The sequence below is a fragment of the Homarus americanus genome, unplaced genomic scaffold, assembly GCF_018991925.1.
Source record: "Homarus americanus isolate GMGI-L3 unplaced genomic scaffold, GMGI_Hamer_2.0 scaffold34921, whole genome shotgun sequence".
NCBI lineage: Eukaryota > Metazoa > Arthropoda > Malacostraca > Decapoda > Nephropidae > Homarus > Homarus americanus.
The window spans coordinates 11,292,132-11,316,920 of NW_024741901.1; the positions used below are offsets into that span (position 1 = coordinate 11,292,132).

General features: G+C 42.8%; 1 protein-coding gene across 1 annotated transcript in view; it reads left to right on the forward strand.

The window, feature by feature from the left end:
* Positions 1 to 19,415, forward strand: part of LOC121876110 — a 51,696-nt gene extending 32,281 nt beyond the window's left edge. Inside the window, exons 3-5 of the mRNA XM_042381048.1 lie at positions 9,661 to 9,780; positions 16,817 to 17,009; positions 19,396 to 19,415. Coding sequence (XP_042236982.1) covers positions 9,661 to 9,780; positions 16,817 to 17,009; positions 19,396 to 19,415 — 333 coding nt within the window. The remainder of the gene's footprint in view (positions 1 to 9,660; positions 9,781 to 16,816; positions 17,010 to 19,395) is intronic.
* Positions 19,416 to 24,789: the final 5,374 nt, after the last annotated feature.

The following is a 24,789-nucleotide window of genomic DNA, read 5'->3' on the forward strand; positions in this document are numbered from 1 at the left end:
GGTGTGTGGCTTCCATGAAATATTAGAGGAAATGGTGAGACCTAGCATATCTATTTTAGAGCTTGGCAGAATGATTGCGTCCTGAAATGTGATTCGTGGGAGATCATCTAATTTGGAAAGTGTGATTGGTAAATACTGAGTTTTATTACTATTGAATTTAACCAAGTTTCTACCTCCCCATTCGGAGATGCTGCATCAGATCTGCATTGATAGATGAAATGATATCAGCTTTAGAAACAGATCTAGTTTGAGAATTAGGGGAAAGGGAAAAATGTGAAAAAGAGTGAAGAGTAGAATCATCGGCATAAGAATGGATAGAATTAGTTATACTGTGAAGTAAATCATTGATAAAAAGAAGGAAGAGAGGAGGTGAAAGAACAGAACCCTGTGGGACACCACTATTGGTAGAGAAAGAGCGAGAGGTCGATCCCTCGACAACAACTGCCATGGATCTGTTCTCAAGGAAGCTAGAAATTAGAGAAAAAAGCGGGGGAGAGAAACCATAAGAGGGAAGTTTAGAAAGCAAAGACTTGTGCTATACTATGTGAAATACTTTGGAGATGTCGAGGGCCACGACGAAAGTTTCCCCATAATCCCTAAGAGAGAATGACCAAAGATGGGTGCAGTAGGAGAGCAGATCACCAGTAGATCTCGCCTGGCGAAAGCCATACTGGCGATCCGACAAAAGAGAAAAGCGTTCAAGGTGACGAAGAAAGTGAGAGTTTAAGATAGTTTCGAAAATCTTAGAGAGGGAAGAAGTTAGGAGTTCCCAAGCTTTTTCTAGCACGACCCCATCCAGTGTTGTCAACTATCCAGTGCGACCCCAAATCATTTCACTGAAGTATTCTTATGACCCCGATCTTGCAGGAAGGATGCCAGTTCACTGCAAAGGAGGAAAACCCTTTCCAAGGTTTTTCCCCGTGACAGCCACCTGACAGCAGTATGCATCAGCAGTGTGTGGCGATTACAATTTTCGGCAATGCACAACTGTTTGAACATGCGGGAATTCAGGTCCTTAGCCTTCACGTAATTGACAGTTGCAATGACTACCTGCATCACATCAGAGAAGCTCTGAAACATGTCTTTTGATGCCAGACTCTGGCGACGGATGATGCAGTGGTTTGTTTTAATGTGAGGATGTTTTCTTGACAAAATTCCACGCAATCCAATGTTCTTGCTCATCATTGATGGGGCACCATCCATGCTGCATTCAGTTACCTTACTTCATTCCAAGTTGCTTTCAGTGAAGAACTTATCTATAGCACTGAAAATATCCTCGCCTCGTGTTGTAGTTTCAAGTGAAATACAAGCAAGCAGTTCCTCAGCTATTGAGGATTCCTTAAGAAATCTTCCGAAGATCAGAAGCTGCGGCTGCCAGGGCTGTCCATGGGGAATTTCTGAAGTCTTCCAAAATTTGCTCTTTCAGTTCTGCTGCAAGACACTGGAGGCGTCTTGTCATTGTGTTATTACTCAAAGTAGCTGTATGTATATTATGTATGCTGTATTATATATTATGTATGTATATTATGTATGTGCTCCATTTATGTACTATTTATTCAGCCTAGCTAGCAGTGTGTGGCAATGTATTTAAGATGTCCCACATGCTTAATTAATGTGCCTGGCGACGTATGGAAGCTGCTAATGTATCACTTGCCATACGTCGTCTATAGAGCAGTTGACGAGCAGACAGGTTGAGGAGTGGTACTCTCCTTGTGTACATATCTCTTATCCAGTAAATCGAACCTACAAAATCTATACAGGTGTTGGTGTTCGCTCCTGTATATTGAACTTATTACCCAGAACATTGAACATGGCGCAGTGCGTACTTTTACTGGATAATTACGAGTGATAGTGCAAAGTTTGTGGAAAGCCGGCTTATGGACCCCTTGCCCTGTGTCAACCGCCGCCCGCCACCCCTCCTCGAAGAATTTAGCAACTTTGTGCAGTGTCAGTGACAGTGATTTTCTGTGAAGTGTTTAGTGCATTGTGTGTTTCGTGCCATTCATGTGTGACCTTGTTCTAAAGGATTCCCAAGGTACACGGCATGTTCTGGGCATTTGTAAGGAGTAGACTTCAGTACACCTCCCCTCGCGAAGCCTGGAGGGTAACTGCCGCTAGTCGTCTTCTCCACCCCCCTCACAGCTCGAGAAGACTGCTCCCACCCAGACGCGCGCACACACACATACATGTACTAACACTCACTGACCGCGGCGGCTTCCTTATATATATTTTATATATATAATCTACTTATCTGTGTATTTAATTAATTTTTTGTCTGAAATCTTGTTGATACGACGGGCTGACCGGTCAACACTGATTTAGACACAGTACACAGATGAAGTAGTTATGTCTCGTGCCTTATGTAGCCGTGGAGTGAGCGTCCGGATGAGTCAGTCGGATGATAGCCCCGCAGAGATGGATGACCAGGCTGACCATGACGCTCCAGCTCCCACAACATCGCGCAGCCCTTCACCTCCATATTCAGCGTTGTCTCCAGAGATAATTGCTTTAATGAAGTTTATGAGAGATGAAAGGCGCGAGGATGAAGCTAACAGACGTGTGGCGGATGAACACAGAAGGCAAGCAGAGGCAGAGAGAGACCACCAATGGAGATTGGAAGACAGTGCACGGTTTGAAGCTTTGATAACTCGCCTCACTGTTAACCAAGTCCCTGGCTCTAACACTGCCTCGGTACTGACTGGTTCAGATACCTCATCAATGCTTCCTTCACGCCCCCCAGCCCCACCTAAAGCAGCAGCTCAAACACCGCCCATCTTGAAGCCTGATGTGAATTTCCAGACTTTTCGTGAATGGCGGCGACGGTGGACTGATTATTCTACAATGGTGGATCTCCAGAGTTTGTCACAGCCTAAACAACTCATCCAGCTGCGTATGTGCCTGTCCTTGGAAATTCAGCGTGTCTTAGAACATACGTTGCAGGTACCTCCGACCTCTTCGCTGTCTGTAGAGGAGGTACTGGACATTCTACAACGGCACATCAAAGGACAGCAGAATGAAGCTCTGCGCAGGAGGGAATTGTTTAGCTGCAGACAGATGGAGGGTGAGACTTTTGACGCCTTTTATGTACGTCTTAAGAGAGCCTCGGAAGAGGTAGATATATGTCTAGGCCACCACCAGCAGTGCCAGGAGACCCAGTTGAAGCAGGTGATCCTGATGGGTGTTAAGGACGAGGAACTTGTCCAACGCCTCACCTCCCTCGACTCTTCCTCTTCTCTCAAGGATGTGTTGACGATATGTCGCTCCTATGAGGCTGCCAGGTGTGCCACCTCCGCCATCCGAGCTCCCCCTACAGCTGTACGCGCTGTGTCCCGGTACAAGAAGGACAAGAAGTCTGCTCCTATGCCTTCGCCCACCACGTCCACGCCCGGTTCATTTTGTAACAACTGTGGTAAGCAGCATGGAACACGGGTGTGTCCAGCTGCTGAGTCTACATGCAACAGTTGTGACCGTAAGGGCCACTGGTCGCTCACAGTGCGGTGCCCAGCTAAGTACGTACAGTGCAATGTGTGCGGTCGTCTGGGCCACTATGACAAGTGTTGCCCTACCCACAAACCCAAGGGACAGCGTCGGCGGAAGCTTCAGCGCCCTTCTACCAGTGAGGGCCGCCCACAGTCGCCAAATCAGAGGCACGACGACCCTGGACAAAGCCCGACCCATATTAGGAGGGTGTACTCCTCGCATCCCAGGACCAAAGTTCCCCAGTACATCAGTGTCATCGTGACCTATGGCAGTGTGTCATCCCGTCTTCAGATGTTGCCTGACACCGGCGCTGATGCTACAGTCATCGGTCCCCAGCATTTGCAATGCTTGGGGCTCTCTCCAAGCGATCGAGGACCGCCTCCCACGGACCTCTGCGTCACGGCAGATGGTTCACAGATGGCCCCAGCCCTAGGTTCACTCTATGCACAAGTCACCTTTGGCAACAGGTCGTGTCAAGCCTGGATTGATGTGCATAACGGTGTCCCGACTCCTTTGCTGTCCTACAGACATTGTCAAGAGTTGGCCATCATCTCCCAGGACTTCCCCAAACCTATTCTTGAGGTAAAACACGCCAACAGGGTGCAAAAAGGGAGCAGCAACGACCCTGCTGCAGCCCTACCCCTACCTCTTGCCAGTGACACCTCTCCTTCGGTAGTTGTCCCTGCTGCTTCAAGTCTCCATCCCTTGGCTCGCCTCCACGACAGTCACTGTGGAGCCGAGGCCACCAAACAGCGTGCAAGACAGACTGTGTTCCGGCCTGGCATCGACCCCGACATCTCCAATGCTGTCCAGGTGTGTAAGCCCCGCCACGTACTACAACCCAGCCAGCAGCAGGAACCCTTCATGAGTGACGACAACCCCACCCGCCCCTTTGAGTCTGTGTCAGCCGACTTTTTCTCTGTGTCAGGAAAGTCCTTCCTTGTTATCATCGACCGTCTCTCTGGTTGGCCGGTTGTCATCAAGTGCGGTAATGACACGACGTCTGCCGCCACCATCAGCAAGTTCCGCCAGTACTTCCGTGACGTGGGCGTTCCTGTGCGCCTGCGAACCGACGGAGGGCCTCAGTTCAACAGCCGGGACTTTGCTGTGTTCCTCGACCGATGGGGAGTCCGGCATGTGTTGTCATCGCCCCATTACCCGCAGTCCAACGGCCACGCTGAGGCTGCTGTCAAATCCCTGAAGCACCTCATCCTTAAGGTGGCCCCTTCTGGGAACATTGACTGCGAGGCCTTCGACCGGGGTCTTCTTGAACTCCGCAACACACCTAACTACACCGGACGCTCCCCTGCCCAGGTTTTGTATGGACGCCCCCTTCGTTCTTGTGTCCCTGCTCACCCTCAATCCTTCTCCAAGGAGTGGCAGGCCAAGACAGAGGATTGTGATCGCCGAGCCGCCGAACGTGTTCAGGACGTCGTCGCCCGCTACAACGACCACGCCCGTTCTCTCCCCAGGTTGAGTGTCGGCACCCAAGTTCGTGTTCAGGACCCGACCTCCCTACGTTGGGACAAAGTAGGCGTAGTCATGGGTCTCGGTAGGTCACGGGACTACCAGGTGCGGTTACCCAGTGGTCGTGTGTGGTGGAGGAACCGCCGTTTTCTCCGCCCCGTAACAATGCCTTCCGCTGACCCCGCCGTAACAATGCCTTCCGCTGACCCCGCCACCAGTGTTGAGTCCCATACCCTTCCCAGTGATCTAGTCCCTCGACGCTCAGAACGGATCCAAAAGAAAAGGTCCGCTCAAGACTTTGCTATGAGCGTATAGGGGGGAGGGAGGTGTATGTATATTATGTATGCTGTATTATATATTATGTATGTATATTATGTATGTGCTCCATTTATGTACTATTTATTCAGCCTAGCTAGCAGTGTGTGGCAATGTATTTAAGATGTCCCACATGCTTAATTAATGTGCCTGGCGACGTATGGAAGCTGCTAATGTATCACTTGCCATACGTCGTCTATAGAGCAGTTGACGAGCAGACAGGTTGAGGAGCGGTACTCTCCTTGTGTACATATCTCTTATCCAGTAAATCGAACCTACAAAATCTATACAGGTGTTTGTGTTCGCTCCTGTATATTGAACTTATTACCCAGAACATTGAACAGTAGCATCATCAACAGCTTCAGTTATCTTTTTGGCAAATGGTTCACCCTCAAATACTTCGCAAAAGTTCCTTAAAGTTGGCTTTATGATAGCCTCACCCTCCGTGAAAGGACGTTTTTGCTGAGCAATGAGAAAAGCTGTCTTATATGAGAACATTTCCATCCTTTCCTTGTGAGATAGTGCTCTGCTTAAAATTGACTGTGACTTGGTTAGATTTTTATGACGATGATGAAAAATTCTTTTGCGAGCCTCTTCTGAAAGTACAGCAACATTTGTGTGAGTTTCCATGTGTCTCTGTAGTTTGTTCGGCTTCAAAGATTCCTCAGCAAGTTCTTTAGAACACATAACACAAATCCCTTTACCACTGACGTCAGCTACACCATACTTGTCGGGGAATGATGGATTGATAGAGCGTTTTCGTTTCTTGGTGGCTGGCTCCGATGCTGTCTTCAAAAACCTATCCATAATGCCTGGAAAATATATTGCATATAGTACTAAAAATATTTAAATTTTACAAACACTTAAGATAAAATACAGTGTGCTTATAACAGGCAAATAATTGGTAATACGCATACAAATTAAAATACACGACAAAGTGAATGCATACAAAATACCAAGACATAATTAAATTTGCTTAATAAATCAAGTAGCGCTGAGTTGACCTTCATCTGATATTGCAAATTAATTTTAGTGTCACAAAGCAGGCCGTGGCCGGTCAGTTTGAAAGACTCAGTGCAGGTCCACTGGCATAGCATTAACCTACTGATAGTAAGGATTGTCCTTACTAAGGATTAAACTGGTGAGGCTGAAGATAATCCACAAGCGTCGGCAAGAGCAAAGGTTGCGACCTGTTTCCTGGCCTGGGTCGGTGACCGTATCAGGCCAGGTACCTATAGGTCGCAACCTTTGATCTTGTGGCATCTTGCCTGTCACCTGGCCTGACAGTCACCGACCGGCCCCACCCTTTACTGGGGGTGGAGGTGGGCGGGGTACTGCACAGCTCAACTGTTCTAGGTTAGTGGTGGGAGAGTGGGAGGGACTGGTCAGTTACTCCACCCATCCTCTCCCCATGTGACCTGAGCAGGCAGACCCAAAGGACCCCAGCGACCCCACCGACCCCATGACCTCTTTGCGACCCTACCTAATGAGCCTTCCGACCCCATTTGGGGTCGCGACCCCAGGTTTGGGAACCCCCGAGTTAGGGCAATGGGGTGATAGTTAGAGGGATTAGAATGGTCACCCTTCTTCAGGATGGGCTGAACCAAGGCATGCTTCCAAGAAGAAGGAAAAGTTTGCGTTTTGAGGCAAAGGCGAAAGAGGCGAGCAAGCACAAGGGCCAGAACTTAAGCACACTCCCTCAGAACACGAGGGGGTATTCCGTCCGGTCCATGCGCCTCACTCACATCCAACCTGGATAACACACCAGCAACCCTACGAGTGAAGATTATAGGAAAGTGCATAGGTTCAGTAGGAGGAGCAAGAGTAGGAGGGGTAGAGTTGGAATCGTCTTAGGCGGAGTTAAAGGAGAATAAGGTGCCAAAGAGATTGGCTTTATCAGAGGGAGAGTTGGCAATAGAGTTATCAGGTCGGACGAGAGGAGGAAAATAGGGAGTGCAGAAGTCATTACAGATGTTTTTGGTTAAGGACCAGAAGGATTTACTAGAAGAAGAGTTAGTCAGGACAGCGGTCTTTTTACAAAATTCCGCTTGGTCCTACGAACAATAGCCTTACAACGATTCATGGAAGTAATTAATGAGGAGTGGGTAATAGGAGATGAAGATAGTTTCATAACTTGATACGCCCAATCTCTAGCCCTGCATGCAAGAAAACAGGAGCGATCAAACCATGATTGTAAAGTGAAAGTTTTGGTAGAAGTTGGGATAAATGCACTCATACCACCCTGTATAATCCCAGCAATGCTGTCAGCACTTACCGAGGCGTCCCGAGTGGAAAAGCAACATTCATCCCAAGGAAAGTGGTAAAAGAATTTTCGCAAGGATTGCCAATTTGCCCTCCGATAGTGCCATAGTTGGCGTTTAGAGGGGGGTTGAGGAGGTAGTCATGCCCAGTTTGATTTAATAGAAATAAGATTTTGATCAGAAGACCCTTAGGGGGCAGAAATTGAGTATGAATAGTGCGAGGGGTTAGAGGTAAAACAAATCAAGAATGTTAGTAAGTTGATCGACACGATCAGGAACACGTGAAGGGTGTTTAATTGCTTGTTCCAGATCATTAAGTAAGCCACTCTCTGTGATGTACATTGAAATCCCCTAGGTAGAGGCTCTCGGTGTTGGGGTGTGTGGATAGCAAAGACTCATGAAAAGAAGTGAGATAGTTAGAGAGTTCCAAAAAGTTGGTAGAGTTGGGAGAACAGTATAGGAAACAAAGAAAAAATAGTCAAAGTTGGTAGAGATATTTTGAGTCAGATGACATCATAAAGAGAAGATCAAGATCCGTGAGTCGGGCTGTAGGTGTACGTGTGTTGCAGGAGGCGCATACACCTCCCTCAGAACGGAAAGAGGTATAAAGGTTGTAGTTGGAGATTTGAAAAGCTTTGGGTGAAGGCTTTGGTTAGTTGAAGATCAGATAGTAGTAAGAATTCGGGGGAAGAGGTTAATAAATGGTGCTCCACAGAAGGAAAATTGGATTTCAGGCCACGAATGTTGGAAAAATGAAGTGTGAAAAAAGCCGATCCTCCAACAACCGGGGTGATGTCAGTTGAGGCCTCAGTAGTTTGATGATGGTTAGATCGACCCTGCGGCACACAACCTTCTCAACCACTGGGACCCATCCGAGAATGCCCCGCTTTAATATTATTGTCAACTAATAACATAGGAAAATAAAAGAGTAGAAAGAATAGAACAGATCAAGAGTAAGAAAGGTTATATAATGTTGTGTTGTCAATAGTAAGAGAGACAATGAGACCCTGCAATTGTGTGTAAATGAGGCAGAGAGGCAGATCAGCAACCTGGGACTTGGTCACAATTTTCGTGATGCCATATGGCAGCAGGGTATACCATAGACAACACATTATGCTTCCAATATCTTCTCCGGCGGTAGTACCTCCCTGTTTGATAGCTGCCTACTACCTACTATGTTTGTCAGGATGGTTGTCCGCCGCGTGTTTGCTTGTTCGCGGCCCCCACTAAGGGGGGAAGACGGAGGTGAGAACGTCGCTGCTGCCTCGTCGCACACCAGACACTACCCAGCCGTTAACACAGCTGTATTTGCACCCCTCTGTTCATTCAAATTCTGGTTGTGTGCTCAACAGTCTCCTGGGCTGATTCCCCAGATCTTGTCTTTTCGGCTGTCAATCTCCGAACACCTACCCCAGCTACTACCGCAGCTGCCATGTCCTCGCCACTTTCCCCACGCCCTATCCTCGCCACTTTCCCCACGCCCTATCCACCGTCCGTGCCCTGTCGTCTCTCCTGTGTGGCAAGACATCGCCCGCCAACGCCGGCGCCAAGTGAGGAAGCTGCCTTGACCTTCCCCCTGAGAGCGGATCACCTCTTTACGGAACATTCCACCGGGCCGCCGCCGTAGGACATATCTGTACATTGTTTAATTTTCGTAATTGTTGATATCCATTAATTGTTTGACTCCATTAATTGTTGACTCCCGTAATTGTTTATTTGATATTTGTGTGAGTGGTGTCAATTTTTGTGTTTATTTTCGTAGTAAAGAGATGTCAATCTCTAACGGTTGTTTGTTACCCCTGGAAACCCATGGTTCTTGACTTTCCTTTTATAAGATCCTGATTAGGCTGGCAAGGGATTTATATCCCAAAGTCCCAGACCTTTACAACGTTATGAACGTAAATTTTAATTGCGTTTCAAATTCATAGTCCCCATTTCGTCACCAGATATGGAGCCACTATTTACGTTATAATATTTATTTTTATCTTTACACATTTTGTTCAACGCATAATCATTATTTACCCTTGCCCAGGTACATGAGGGAAAATTATTTGGCCTTTTGTCAACAGAAAATACGAACTGATGAGTGTATTTTGCCAACCGTAATGATAAATGTTGCGTTGGTGTTCCTTGACAGGCATCTGGTAAGGACATGGTGAAGGTGATGGTAAAGTCGGCGCCTGGGGTACCCGACGAAGGCCTCGTGCTTGAGATCCGACGCGACGATCTGCTGAGGCTGCAAATCACCCAGGAGGATGTGAGTAATTCACACCTATGATGGTGTACAGTTCGTAACGTAAACCCTGAAGGATGTGACATACACCCATGAGAATGGGAGCAACATTTTCTTAGGAAGATACAATTAACATGCCCTTGGGAAGCTAACTTACTTTAACTCGGTAGGTCGACTTAATGCACCATAGTTCCATAGGGATGGAGACATGAAAACTGCGACACTTAGTTCCTAGCAATTCTCTTGACTTGTAGAGCATCCTTCCACTAGTACTTAGGAACTGTGACTCAATATCTTTCTAATTCTTTGGCAAATTTTCCCTACAATTAACGACTATCAATACTTTTCCCTTATAAGTACACAGTTCTTATAAGGTACAGTATATCGCTTGTCTAACTGAGAAGTTTTATAGCGGCCAAATCTATAAAGTTCTGTTAAATTTATATAATTAGACAACTGTATAATTATTTACATATTTACAACTGGGTGGAGTGGAAGGGCCCCGGAATCGAACTCTGGGTCAGTTTAGTTTATTAAGTTACTAGGTGCTGTATAAGAAAAGTGGAAGCTTTCGGATTAGCAATATTATCAAGTGACGGGCATGCACAGGCTTTTGAGCGTAACAATATGCGTCCGGTCTCATCGCTTCTCACGTCAATAATCTTTCATCAGTCTATTCAGTTCACACGATGACACTCTAGAGCCATTCCATTCAGCTCACAGGCACCAACACACTGAAGAAACGGTGACCTTGTAATATTCATGGTAACCTTGTAACACTGTTTTATTTATCATCTCACGATATTGGAAGTCTTTCCCAGCACTCGCCTTTCCTACCACATTGTAATGTAGCTCGTGGGCACCTCCAAGCATGATAACATATTGAATTTGAAATATTTTATTGACAATAAAAAATTATTACGTCAAAAGAACAGGGTAGTATACTATTCCCACCATCACCTTTGCCATCCCCTTCTGGGGCTTACAAAAAGTTATAAATGTTATAACAATACAAGAATTATCTTTACAGCATTGGAATAGTTCATCTTGACATGATCACCGTTCTACATTAATGGAACAGATAATGTAATCTTACATTGCAAGAATTATTTTATTCTTTTCATTATTAATCATCCAACAAACTTGTTTCTTTAAAGAAGTGATCCCACTGTTCCTGCATGGTTGGATTTTTTCGCATCCTAATACATAATGTTGTAGTGTATGTGCATCCCAAAGATGACACAGTTGACAAGGTTGACCCGCCCCTCCACATATCTGCCAGTAATATTTGTATTCCAATCTTAGTCTCATTATAACAGTATCAATAGATGGCAAGTTAGTCCCATAAGTTACATTGGTGTTTTGTAAAACATACAAATAGTGCTGGAAACTCCCCTTAATATGGCATTATGGCACTCGCCTCTCGCTTTTTCCCATTCCTCTCCTTTTCTTTTAATTTCCCTCCTTATCGGTCTAATACTTACATTGCTAACAATATCTATATACATATTTTCTGCAATTTTTTTGGCCAATTTGTCAGCCATTTCATTTAATGAATCCCCACATGTGATGGAATCCATACAAACTGCACAGTGCATTCCATTTCTTGCATCACTATGACCAGTCGTTTACAGATATTAACAATATGAAAGTTACATGGATTTTTACTCTGCAAAGCTTCCAATGCACTTTTACTATCAACAAAAGTATATTTTTTTTACATTTCTCTATAGCAACCTGAAGTCCTTCACATATTGCGTGTAGCTCAGCCAGCATGGATGAGGTATTGTTACTAATTCTTTTACAAACTGTTTCATCTTCATAACACTCATTGATAAAATATTCCCTTATAAAAACACCACATCCCGCTGACCGTTACTTAATACTGATCTATCACAATATATATGTATAGTGTTTTGCCTGGTAAAACTATTTGTTTTATCTAAAAAGACTTATCGTAAATAACTGGGATGCCAATCTTATTTTTTCCCCTCAAGCTGTAAAATATCAACTGTAATGCATCCTTCCTACCATGGTCTAAACCTTAAATAAGTTTGTAATGAAATGCAATATTTATCTACACTATACTCCATCATAATATTAAACAGTAGCCTTGCATACTTGCATACTTAAGCACATTATTATACGGGACAACCTATTATCTCCTCTCCTATTGGACCTAAGGGAAGCGGCTACAAAAAGTTCCTTGGTAGATCTAACTCCATACACATTATTTCAATTCTAATGTTTCGTTGACAACCTAAAATAATTCTCATAGCCTCGTTTTGTATCACTTCAAGCTTTTGAATAACTTTCTTACTGTACATTTTAAGGATGGGTGCTGCATAGTCAATAACTGAAAGTACAGTACTGATATAAACCATCCTTAAAATAGGAATACCTGCGCCATTTCTCTTCCAAGCCAAAGCCTTTAAAGGTCTTAAACGTCCTTTACATGCATTCTCCAGGTCTTGCATCTCACGCACTTTACTAAGTATTTGTAAACATCAGCTTTTTCTAGCCTTAATCCATTAAAAAATAAATCCCCTTGTTCATAATTTCTGACCTGATGTTTAATTATTCATTGTTAATTACAAGACCCATTCTACAACAAAGTGTACTCAATGCATCTAAAGCCTCTTGCATGTTTCTCATACCTTTACACTGTAAAAGTATATCATCAGCATATATTATAACCTGTGTGTCTCCAGGAAATTCGTAGCGAGCCAGTATGTGCATAAATATGTTAAAAAGAGTGGGGCTAAGAACACCTCCCTGTGGAGTCCCCAACTCCATCTCTCTTTCCTCTGAGTACCAACCCTGAAACCATACTCTTGCCATTCTGTTACGCAAGTAATCCACAATCCATTTCAACAACTTCCCAGAAACCCCTAAATTAATTAGTTCCTCGTGCATGACTTCTTTATTTGCCCTATCAAAGGCCCTTTTAAGTCTGCATGTAGCCTTGGAGTTATTCAAACACTTTACAACACAGTCTGCAGTACTTCTCCCTTCCCTAAATCTATGTAAATTGGGCGCCAAGAGATTTTCCACTTTATACAACAACCTCTTTAATACTATTATTTTTATCATTTTACTAAAACAAGAGGTTGAAGATATGGGGCGAAAATCTCCATTGTTCTTTGATATTGGTACAATTGCTGCTTTCTTCCACTTAATAGGGATACAACTTCCATTATAAGACATATTAAACAAGTCTAACAGGGGCCCTTCTTTAATACCAGCGAGACAGTCAAGGATACCATATGTTATTCCTTCATCACCGGGTGCCGTAGACTTTCCCTTTTCAATCGCAAATAATAACTCGCCTCTCATTATAGGAACACATGTATCATCCTCCAGTGTAAGCTGACTTTGAACTAACTCACGCCTAAGTCTACTTTTACTTTGTAAGGAGGCCTGCACACTCTGAGGTAATTCGGCAAAACTAGCAGTCTCAGCCCATTTCCTAATAAGTTGACTGGCCCTACCCTGTGGGTCAGCGTAGCTGTTACCCTTGCTTCAAACACATCACACTTTATTCACTTCCTTCCATATGTCACCCAAGCTCTTGCCTTTAGCGATTCTCCCTAAAAAGCCTGCCCAGTATTTATTCCGCGCCTCTTGCTTGATTTCATTGTCATTTGGATTTGCACTCCATTCTCTTTGCACCTTTCTAATGAGTTTACTCCAGCCCTGAACCAATTTGTGATTAACATACATATTACGTTTCCCATGATTTATTTCTCCTTTATAACTACACTTACTTGTAGTCGAAACGGAATCAATAATATGTAATAAATCATCATAAAAATAATCAACATCCTTTGGTCCATAATCTGTGTACTAACCCAGTATAGTAGTGATCAACTCCCCTTTTTTGTCTTCCGGCAACCAATATTTTTTCGCTTAAATAGCTTCTGTATTTTGTTAACATGTACAGTAATTCGTAATGCAAAATAATCACTAAGCAAATCCCTAACTATCTCAGCATTTGCTCTTATTACATGTGTATTAAAATATACTGCATAATCTAACCTTCCTCCATGTATGTGGATTGGCTCATGATTCCCCAATATTTCAATATCATCAAACTCCTCCAAGAAGTGTAACCATCTCCTTCCATTAATGTTACTCGGTCCCATAGTACCCAGGACTTCGTGTCTATCATTAATATCACCAACCCAAACACTAGCATCATTATATAAGCACTCAAGCACGTCATCAATACCCAAACTTTGAGGATGTACATTGATGTTAACAATACGTGGACTTTAACACACAAACTTTCAACCCTATTCTGTTTACAATTTTTCCGAACATAAATTAACAGACCTCTTTTATTATTTTTATTATTAGCTGGTAAATAGAAACATTGATAATTACGTAAACTCATCAAATTACCATCCTCCGTGCCCGTCTCTTGTAAGGCTATAACATCCACCTTATACTGTCCAACAAATATTTCCATTCAATGAAAGTATGCTTAAACTAGTGTCCCTCATTTTCCCTATTAACAACAGAAACTAACCTTATTCTCTCATTCACAAACTGTTCCATTACTTCTTTCACTCGAGCTAATACCTTATCATGTAATACTTCGGGGTTGTCACATCACATGCGGGTTATATCTTCCCTTATGTCCACATTTCCGGTCCCCCGTAGCAAAGATGGTTTGTCAGAATTTATTACTGTATTATTTTCAACCTTCTTTCCTTTAACTTCAACATCCATATCCCCATGTACACAAGAATGGACAATTACCTTCTGGTTGTCCTATACCTTTTTCTAAGCATCTGAATTTTTTGCCTGAGTTGAACTACTACACCATACACATCACCAAACTTTTGGTGCAGCTTCTGCACCATATCCAGCTATCTTCAACGTGTCACTCTGTTCCATCCTCTTCTTCCACACATTGTCATTTGAAGGTAGAGTTGTCTCACCTGCAACTCTTCGTCCTTCCTTCTTCTCTTTCTGCTGCACTTCCTTCATGCTCTGCCACCAGGCACCACGCATCTGTGGTTTCTTATTGCAACTTGAGGAACCTGCATTATGCTCGCCGCCACAATTGCAACAGCACGGCACAATAAGTTGCCCAGACTTTAGTTTATTTCCGCAGTAACAACACCGACATTTACTCTGACATTTTCAGGTCATATGGCCCCACCTGCTGCACTTGTAACACAGAACAGGTTGTTCAATAAACTTTGCAATTCTCCTATATCCTATTCAAGAAATTAATATCTTCTCTGGAACGTCTCCCTTCATCAAGGCAACCACTTGGTTCTTCTTCTCACCTCAGATTTCGTGTCACTTTGCCCATACGAATCGTGTATCATCAAGAAAAAAATCAGGATCCAGCATAACTGGGTACATGAAGACGATCACTTTGCTGTGGTGTTCTGTGCCCTAAGGCATCGTCGGTATCACTTCCTTAATTCCTGGCGTCGTCGAAAACTTTACCGCTTCATCCCCATCTACAGTCAGATAGGAAGTATTACGACCTTCCTTAAGCAGGGGTTCAAAAATTTTATGCTGTCTTCCCAGTGTAGCAGCCCATAGCAACGCTCATAGAATGACATGTGTAAATCACTTGGAAAGTTCAACCTCCTCCTTCCTGAGCTGTTTTCACCACCCGTGTTGCTCGTAACATTGGTACTGTCACGATGATTCAATCGACCAACCTGCTACGTTTTATTCCCAGTTGAATTCTTTCTGCTTTCTTCTGCGTGTGCAGTCCTCTTCTTCCTGTCATTCATGATCTCATCACTATCACTTCCTTCACTTTTCTTCGCCAACTCTCGCCTCCTCTTTTCTTTCTTACTAACTACCTCTTGAAAACTGTCGCCCCCATTGTTTTTGGCCGCGGATCATCAGCTTTCGAATCGCTACTTGAAAGCCACAGGTCGTCTTCTATGCTGTTCAGTAATGCAATCTTTTCTTCTCTAGGCAAAGCCTTGACAAGTTTCTGCCCACCACTTGCCCCAGGCATGGTGCAACGCTTAGGCAGCCTGTGAGAATCTGCAATATTGTCGCAGAGTACAAGGCTGACACGTCCGACCAGTACAGGCAGCTTTCAGAGAATGTGATAACATATTCAAATTCAAGATCATTTCTGTTGTTAGTGTACTGGGAAGTAGACTTGATTGTAGGGGAAACTAACGCCAGAGTTCCTTCGGGTCCTGATGTTTTCTTGATCTTTTTCCATTACTATTTTCTAAATATATATATATATATATATATATATATATATATTTCATTAGCCCAAGGACTTCTACATACAATCAACACCTCAACCCGCCAGGATTCGAACCCACGGCCCACTAGCCCATGACTGGGGAACGCTAACCACTGGACCACCAGGATATTAAAAGCAGTCTTAGACTTTGTTATATTTCACACAAAGCCTGTTCAACGAGCTTATGGCGCCGTGAACCTCTAATGGGTATTACCCGTATCACGTAGGTGGTCAGAGTAACGTTTTACCAAATCCAGCTTCGAAACACGAGGATCCATATATATTTCATGAGCCCAATAGCACGCGGACTTCTACATACAATCAAAACCTCAACCCGCCAGGATTCGAACCTACGGCCCACTAGCCCATGACTGTGACCGGGAACGCTAACCGCTGGACCACCAGGATACTAAAAGAAGTCCTAGACTTTGTTATATTTCACACAAAGCCTGTTCACCTACGTGATACGGGTAGTGATACGGGTAGTCCCCATTAGAGGTTCACGGCGCCATAAGCTCGTTGAACAGGCTTTGTGTGAAATATAACAAAGTCTAAGACTGCTTTTGGTATCCTGGTGGTCCAGCAGTTAGCGTTCCCCGGTCGCAGTCATGGGCTAGTGGGCCGTGGGTTCGAATCCTGGCGGGTTGAGGTGTTGATTGAATATATATATATATATATATATATATATATATATATATATATATATATATATATATATATATATATATATATATATATATATATATATATATATATATATATATATATATATATATATACTGCATACAACAAGACTGTAAATGATGTGTGTTGCGTCAGTTGGCAGGCGGAGAAGTGGTCGGGGGTGGTGATGGACGACCACTACGACTGAAAGTGAAAGGCCGGTACTTTCCACTGCCGGAGGTTCAGCTAACGGACTCAAGCATCCTCGTCTTCCACTCCGTCGAGAATGAAGAACCTTACTTTCTGGACCCCAAGACGGTGGCCCACCTCACTCTTAAGTCCTTCCAGGGTAAGAAGTCACAGGTGAAATCTTCCTTCTGCCACAAATGTGCTCAGGGCGAAGGTATCTATCTGGCCTGCGTTCACATCGTCTACGTTTTTTTTTTTTTACGCCTAATGTGTGTACAGTCGATAGTAGTTTTATCTGTTACAGTGGTTGGTGAGTTTTGTTCGATATGGCACTCTGTGTATGTTTACACTGCAGTAAAACTCCCGGAATGGTCCTAAGGATCCTCGTAATTGTAGCCAGACTAAGGATGCAGTTAATTAAGCATTCCACCTCTATCTTTAAATGCAAAAATTTCTTGCATGGTTATAGTTTTAATGTAGGTTACAAAATAGAACGTCATTCGCTCTTCTTATCTGTTACCTGCTAGAGTAGACGGTGGTAGTGTGGCGAGGTGCTGTGACGTATAAGGAGAAGGAGGGTGGGGTTGGGTGGGGTTTCTCTTCGCCCGGTAGGGGAGCGGTGCACTGACTTACTGTCATGTTTATTAATATGACCTCAATCTGTGAATGTTGATATTTTATATGTTGTTTTAGGTAATATTGGATCAGCCAATAAAACGTTATTTCACCCAGTCTTTTTTATTTTGTGGACAACATTCATACACTTCATGCTAACTTTTTGCCAATCCTGATATGACCAAATGTGACATTGCATAGGAGTTATATTATTTATTTGCATTTGCTGAATGCTGGGATTTATATGTAGGTAATGATAATTGGTGATACTATTGAGTCACGTAAGTCACATTTGGTAAAGGGGTAAAATTGGTTACATGACAGGTATGTGGCTGGCCAGACTATAGACTGTCTCAGAATTGGAGGTGCTATGTCATTGTGAGTTGGGTGGGTATAATGAAGCTTGGCTAAATTTCAAAAAGTTATTTTAAGATCGCCTTCAAGGTGACCTGATATTAGACTTATCTGTAATATATTCGACTAATACCATATTTGGTGTTTGTATGAATCACTTTTGACGGTTCTTGAGCAAATTTTATGTGAAGACCAGCCCTGCTGTCACCACACAACCTCACTCACACCACACATCATGATAAAGACTATCCACATTTATTGTACCGTCTCTTACACTATGCTTGTCGGTTTCCTACCATTAAAAGAACACTGGTAGATTCATAATGTGGAAATAGCCATTGCCACACATATATCGGTAATTAGGATATGGAGTAAATTAAGGACTCGTCCACAATCTATTATTCTTGATGCTCTTTTTTATTGCCTACATGTCCGTTCCTTGTCCGTATGAACTGTACTTATATACTTACCATTCTAGTCAAAATTGTTAGCAGTTTTATGAAAAATTACCAATTTTAGAGCAAAGAAGTATTGTAGATATCTTTGTATCTAGGAATGGCCCGAAGTGGTTTTTTGACCAACTCGCCACGCAGCCTATCAAATTTGACCAACTAATGAGGATTAAAAAAAGAAAAGAAAAAAGACCAAGCGAACTACTAAATTTTCTTTATTGAATGTTTAATTATTATACATAAGCATAGTAAGTTCATGGATAAAGCAAAATATTTATTCAAATAGAAAGAAATAATGAAAATAAATATATTGTAGGGGTATCGAGATATTAATGTTGTCTAGCACTCAGGATGGAAGGAAACTCTAATGTGGTTTTCTTATATAATATAAGTTATATGATAGACAGTCTGGTGCTGGAGATGCCGTGTGGTGGGGAGCAGCTCAGTAGAAGACGTTCGGTGAGTAGCGTGTTGTAGGAGGTAGATGTGCAGGAGCTTCGTTAGAGAAGATGTTGCCTGTTGCTGGCCTCCTGGTTGAAATAAATGTTAACAGCGTGGAAGTTGCTGGAGGAGGTGTTGCTTGTTCAGGAATTTGGGCAGAATGAGAGTTGGTTGGTGAGGAAGCTCAGGGAAGGACAGCTGGTGGGTCGCCATGCTCGCCGGCGGGAGCGAGGACCGCCAGGCAGCGGCGGAGGAGGAGGTGTTGCTTGTTCAAGAAGAATGGTCAGAATGAATCTCAATGGAGAGACAGAGCTTATATACACCCAGCAGCAGCCGCCAGTCCTCTATGAGTCATGTTGGGAAAACCCGAGAAGTAGCCGGTGAATAGTTTCGTTGCTAAGATACGGTAACATCTGGTTGGTTGCTAGGGAAGGCGGCACATTGGAATGCGATACGCAGTTTGTAGGGGAGACGTCCACTACAATATATTTTGTATTTACTGCTTGGATAAAATCAGCAGCATTAACCTATTCATAGAAATTAAACTTATATTTTAATTCTCCTAGTTTTTTAAGCTTCCAATTATCTGCAATCGTTTCTAAGATCGAATTGATCAGTTATGTCGTTTTCACAAGCTATGAGCATAAGAATATGCAACCGTTTTTCTGAGGTTCTGTTTCGCAGGGTTATTTTCAAAAGCTTAAGCTTGCTAAAAGACCTTTCACTTTTACATGCAGAAGGTCATGTTGTCAAGAATAGTCTGGAAACTTTTGCCACATGAGGAAGTAAATGAGCATTCGGTGCACCTTCTGCTGCAGAGCGAATGTTATTTTTTTTTCTACATTAGGATGCTGCTCCACATATTCAAAAACATTTATGTTGAACACTTCTAATTCAACTCGGATAGATTTAGTATCAGGTATTTCAGATGGATAGGTTTCTGGCAGATTTTTCATGGCATCAATAAAACTTTCTGAGTCTGGCATCATCATAACCTTTCAAAACACAATCCACTGTATTACCTCTTGCTACCAGTATGTAATAATATTAATAATAATAATAATTAACGGCTTATTGAAAAAGTTCTGCAGCCCGAAGGCTGAAAATATACATTGGACATAAATGACTTATTACATACATTGGTGGTTTAACAAAAGCCTTCGTTAAAGAAAGGTAAAGGTACATACAGTGAACATACAGATTAATGTAGGTATTGAACAGCAAACACATAGTGTAGTAACTCCCTTCCAGATGGTGTTAGGAGGGACCTCACGTGGTGTAGTAATTCCCTCACAGATGGTGTTATGAGGGACTTCACGTGGTGTAGTAATTCCCTCACAGATGGTGTTATGAGGGACTTCACGTGGTGTAGTAACTCCCTCACAGATGGTGTTATGAGGGACCTGACGTGGTGTAGTAATTCCCTCACAGATAGTGTTATGGGGGACCTGACGTGGTGTAGTAATTCCCTCACAGATGGTGTTATGAGGGACCTCACGTGGTCTAGTAATTCCCTCACAGATGGTGTTATGAGGGACCTCACGTGGTGTAGTAATTCCGTCACAGATGGTGTAATATGAGTGAGGTGTGGTCCCAGGCCTTCCTATCATAGACGGATTAACACATCGCTGGTTGTTGTTGGGTCTCATGGGCCGTTATCACTGGGTACCTGGGACCTCACTGTGTGAAGGTTAACTTGGGTACGACTCGGCTGTTACTGTTGAGTTGTTCTCACTGACTTAAGCACTGTTCACCACTGTTCATCTCTGTTAAACACTGGTTCCATTCCTTTCCTAAGTGAAAATGTAACTTCTGTCGAGAACTCATTGATATTCCAGCGGGGAGGAGAGTTCAGGGGAGGGAGTTGTATGGGCCAACTTAACAGTTGACCTGGCTGCTCACAGAGGAGCACCAGGTACGTCTTGACCCTTCTGTGGTCAAGGATGTGTGTGTGTGTGTGTAACCCGTATAATTTAAAGTATGTAATTAATAACTTACAACCATGGATGTATAATTTATGAATATTCATTATTCAATGACAGGATAATCTGAAGTGTGAAATAAATAAGGAAATAGAAACTGAGCGGAATACAGAAACAATTTGGATAGAATTAATGGACGGTTGGGAAAAATTAATCATAGGAGTAATATATAGACCTCCCAATCTTGATAGAGTTAATGAGCGACTTATCTGGGATGAAATTCGCAGTGCTTCCATACACAACAAAGTCTGTATAGAAGGCGATTTTAACCTTGGCCAAATAGATTGGACTGACCTTACGGGTAACTCAGTATCAGAGGATTTCCTTGAAACGATCCAGGACTGTTTCCTGAGTCAACAAAGAACCGAACCACACCAAGGTTAATAATATACTCGATTTAGTTCTGTCGAACAGAGAAGACCTCATTAGCAATGTCGAGGTAGGGAACGAACTTGTAAACAGCGATCACAAAGAAATTAGATTCCAGTTAGATTTTCAGGTCAAACGTAAGGAGAATTCCATTAAAGTCCCAGATTTCAGAAGGGCAAACTTTGATAGTTTAAAGAGGCAGCTGAGAGAGGGGGTGTCGCATTTGGGCGTGAACCTGGCAGATGACACCGACCTGATAACGAGATCTGAGATTGCCGAGTTCCACGACAATTTAAATAATGAGTTACTTAATGCACAAAGGCAGAACATACCATACAAAAAATTCAGATCAGACAACAATGACCCTAAATGGATAAATAATTATTTAAAGAACATTATTGGCCAAAGGAAGGCTATAGGTAGAAGGATAAATAGTGGCGAAATTTACCTCCCGGAGTATTATAAGGTATTGGCCGGTAGGGTTGAGACCAAGATAAGAAAAGCAAAGAGAAATTATGAACTGAAGATAGCAGGGGAGGCGAAGACAAACCCCAAAGGATTCTACGAAATGTATCAAACTAAACCATGAGATAAGATTGGACCAATACGTTCAGATACCGGCGAGCTAACCGATAACGACGGAGAAATGAGCAATAATCTGAATAAATATTTTTCAACAGTTTTCACCACCGAAAATTTAAACATGATACCCGAGGCACCGAATCTATTCAGAGATAGTGAAGAAAACAAATTAAGCGAGATAGAAGTGACTAGTAACGATGTTAATAAGCAAATAGACAAACTGAAGCCTAATAAGTCATCTGGTCCCGATGAGATATTTGCCAGAGTATAAAGGAATGTAATAAGAGCTTAGTATGCCCTTAGCAAAGTTGTTTAACATGTCATTAAAAACAGGTGTAGTACCAGAATCCTGGAGGATAGCGAATATAATACCAATTTTCAAGAAGGGGGATAGATCACTATCCTCTAACCACCGCCCAATCAGTCTAACATCAATAGTAGGCAAATTACTAGAATCAATCATTTCAAACTCTATTCGAAACCACCTGGAGAAGTACAAGTTAATCAATGATTCCCAACATGGCTTCACAAGTGGGCGTTCATGTCTAACTAATCTATTAACATTCTTTTCATCAGTTTTCGAATCGGTGGACGAGGGGCACAATTATGATGTGGTATATCTCGACTTTAGCAAAGCCCTCGACAGAGTACCCCACGAAAGACTAATTAGAAAGGTAGAAGCGCATGGCATCAAAGGTAATATCCTTAAATGGATTAGGGCATGGTTACGGGACAGGAAACAGCGAGTGAGCATAAACAGCACTAAATCGCATTGGAGCAACGTCACTAGTGGAGTTCCCCAAGGCTCAGTACTTGGACCATTATTATTTATTATATACATAAACGACATAGATATCTGCATAGACAGCAACATAAGTAAATTTACTGATGACACTAAAATAGGACGTGTAATTAAATCCGACGAGGACTCTGCAAAACTACAGGAAGATCTAAACAAATTTTTCGAATGGTCGGAAAAATGGTAGATGAAATTCAATGTGGACAAATGTAAAGTACTCAGTATAGGAGATGTAAACAGGGAAACCAGTTACCAGAAGAACAACGATGCCATTGTGGAATCCGACTGCGAGAGAGATTTAGGAGTAATGATAAGTAGGAATCTTAAGCCAAGTAAACAATGTGTTTTTGCTCGTAACAAGGCTAATAAAGTACTTGGGTTCATACAAAGGAGTGTTAGTTACAAGACTAGCAAGGTCATCTTAAAATTATATCTAGCGCTTGTGAGACCTCACCTGGATTATGCAGTTCAGTTCTGGTCATCGTATTACAGAATGGATATAGAATCCTTGGAAAGAATCCAGAGGAGAATGACAAGACTAATCCCGGGCATTAGGAACCTTGAGTACAGAGACAGGTTAAAGCATCTTAATTTGCACTCCCTTGAGAGACGTAAAGTGAGGGGCGACATGATAGAGGTGTATAAATGGAAGTCAGGGTTAAACAAAGGGGACATTACAAAGGTACTCAAACTATCCAACCAGGAGCAAACTCGTAACAATGGTTTTAAATTAGACAAATTTAGATTTCGGCGTGAAATAGGTAAACACTGGTTTGGAAACAGAGTAGTGGATGAATGGAACAAGTTACCAAATATCATCGTTAACTCGAATATGTTGGATAGCTTCAAACATAGGTTGGATGCTTATATGAGCAATGGGGGTTGGGTATAAACGGGACTGCCCAGTATGGGTCAATAGGCCCGCTGCAGCTTCCTCCATTCTTATGTTCTTATGTTCTTATGACCTGTAGAGGGTAGAGGCTTTTCATAAGTTATATCGCTTGGTGTAAGACATAACACCTGGCTTCAGTCGTGCAAGTGTTCTGACTTAGCTGAGTGTCGCAGTATGATGCAAATCACCCTCTGAGTAGTAGGTAATTCTTTGAACACTGACTTGATTGCTCATATTTGGTAAGTACATACTTTGCTTCACAATTGCAATGCATCTGGTATTATATCTAATTAGCTAATTAATATAGAGAATAGCACCGCCAGTTAAGGATGATTCATTGGGTCAATGAGATCAGTTCAAGCCAGTTATTTATAAAACGTAACGTAAACACCGCTGACTGGTGATCGGCTTGACATTCCACGGTGGTGATTACTTCCTCCTTTGAGCACCTTCTAGAAGCTTGACTCATGGATCACTCTAGTGGCGAGTGTAGGAATTACTCTCTCCAGGCGTGGCAAACGCCGGGCCCTTAGTTTGTCTTTGGCTGGACCCCATAGAGTAGACATCTACCACTGAAGCCCCTCAGTATGAGCTCGCCTAACACAGAGCTTGCCTCAATCCTAGAGGGACTCGCACTGGGATCTCCTCAGTACTAGATCACATGGCCAGCCTATTTCTTTGTACAGCTGTAGATTGGGTTTGTAAATACACCCTGTATATACGCACTAGTGTTGTGTATAACTAACCCTGTTTTATGGAAGATGTGAAACCAAAGTAGACATGGGAGTTGTGCCAGACTTGTGGAAACAAGTACATGTAGTACACAGATTAAAAAAGGGAGACAGATCATCAGCGTCAAATTACCGGCCGATTAGTTTGATGTCTGTAGTGGGAAATTTCTTGAATCAATTTTAGCAAATAGCATCCGATCGCATTTAGAGAAAAGCAAATTAAACAACGACTCTCAACATGGAATTACAAAGAGAAAATCTTGTCTAACAAATCTGCTGACGTTTTTAGGAAAGTCTTCGAGGTAGTAGATAATGACGAAGATTACGACGTTATTTACTTAGACTTTAGCAGAGCGTTTGACAGAGTACCGCATCAGAGGCTTCTGAGAAAAGGTAAGGCTCATGGTATCGAGGGGAAAGTTTTAAATTGGATATAAACATGGCTCACCGATAGAACACAGAGGGTCAGCGTAGATGGTGTTAAATCTGAGTAGGGCTGTGTAACCAGTGGGGTTCCCCAGGGGTCAGTACTGCGCCCGCTCTTGTTCATAATCTACATAAACGATCTAGATACTGGGATCAGCAGTGACATAAACAAGTTTACGGATAACACTAAAATAGGGCGGCATATTAATTCAGAACATGATGCAAATGCACTACAGGAGGATTTAAATAAACTGCAGGAGTGGTTAGAAAAATAGCAAATGATATTCAACACCAGTA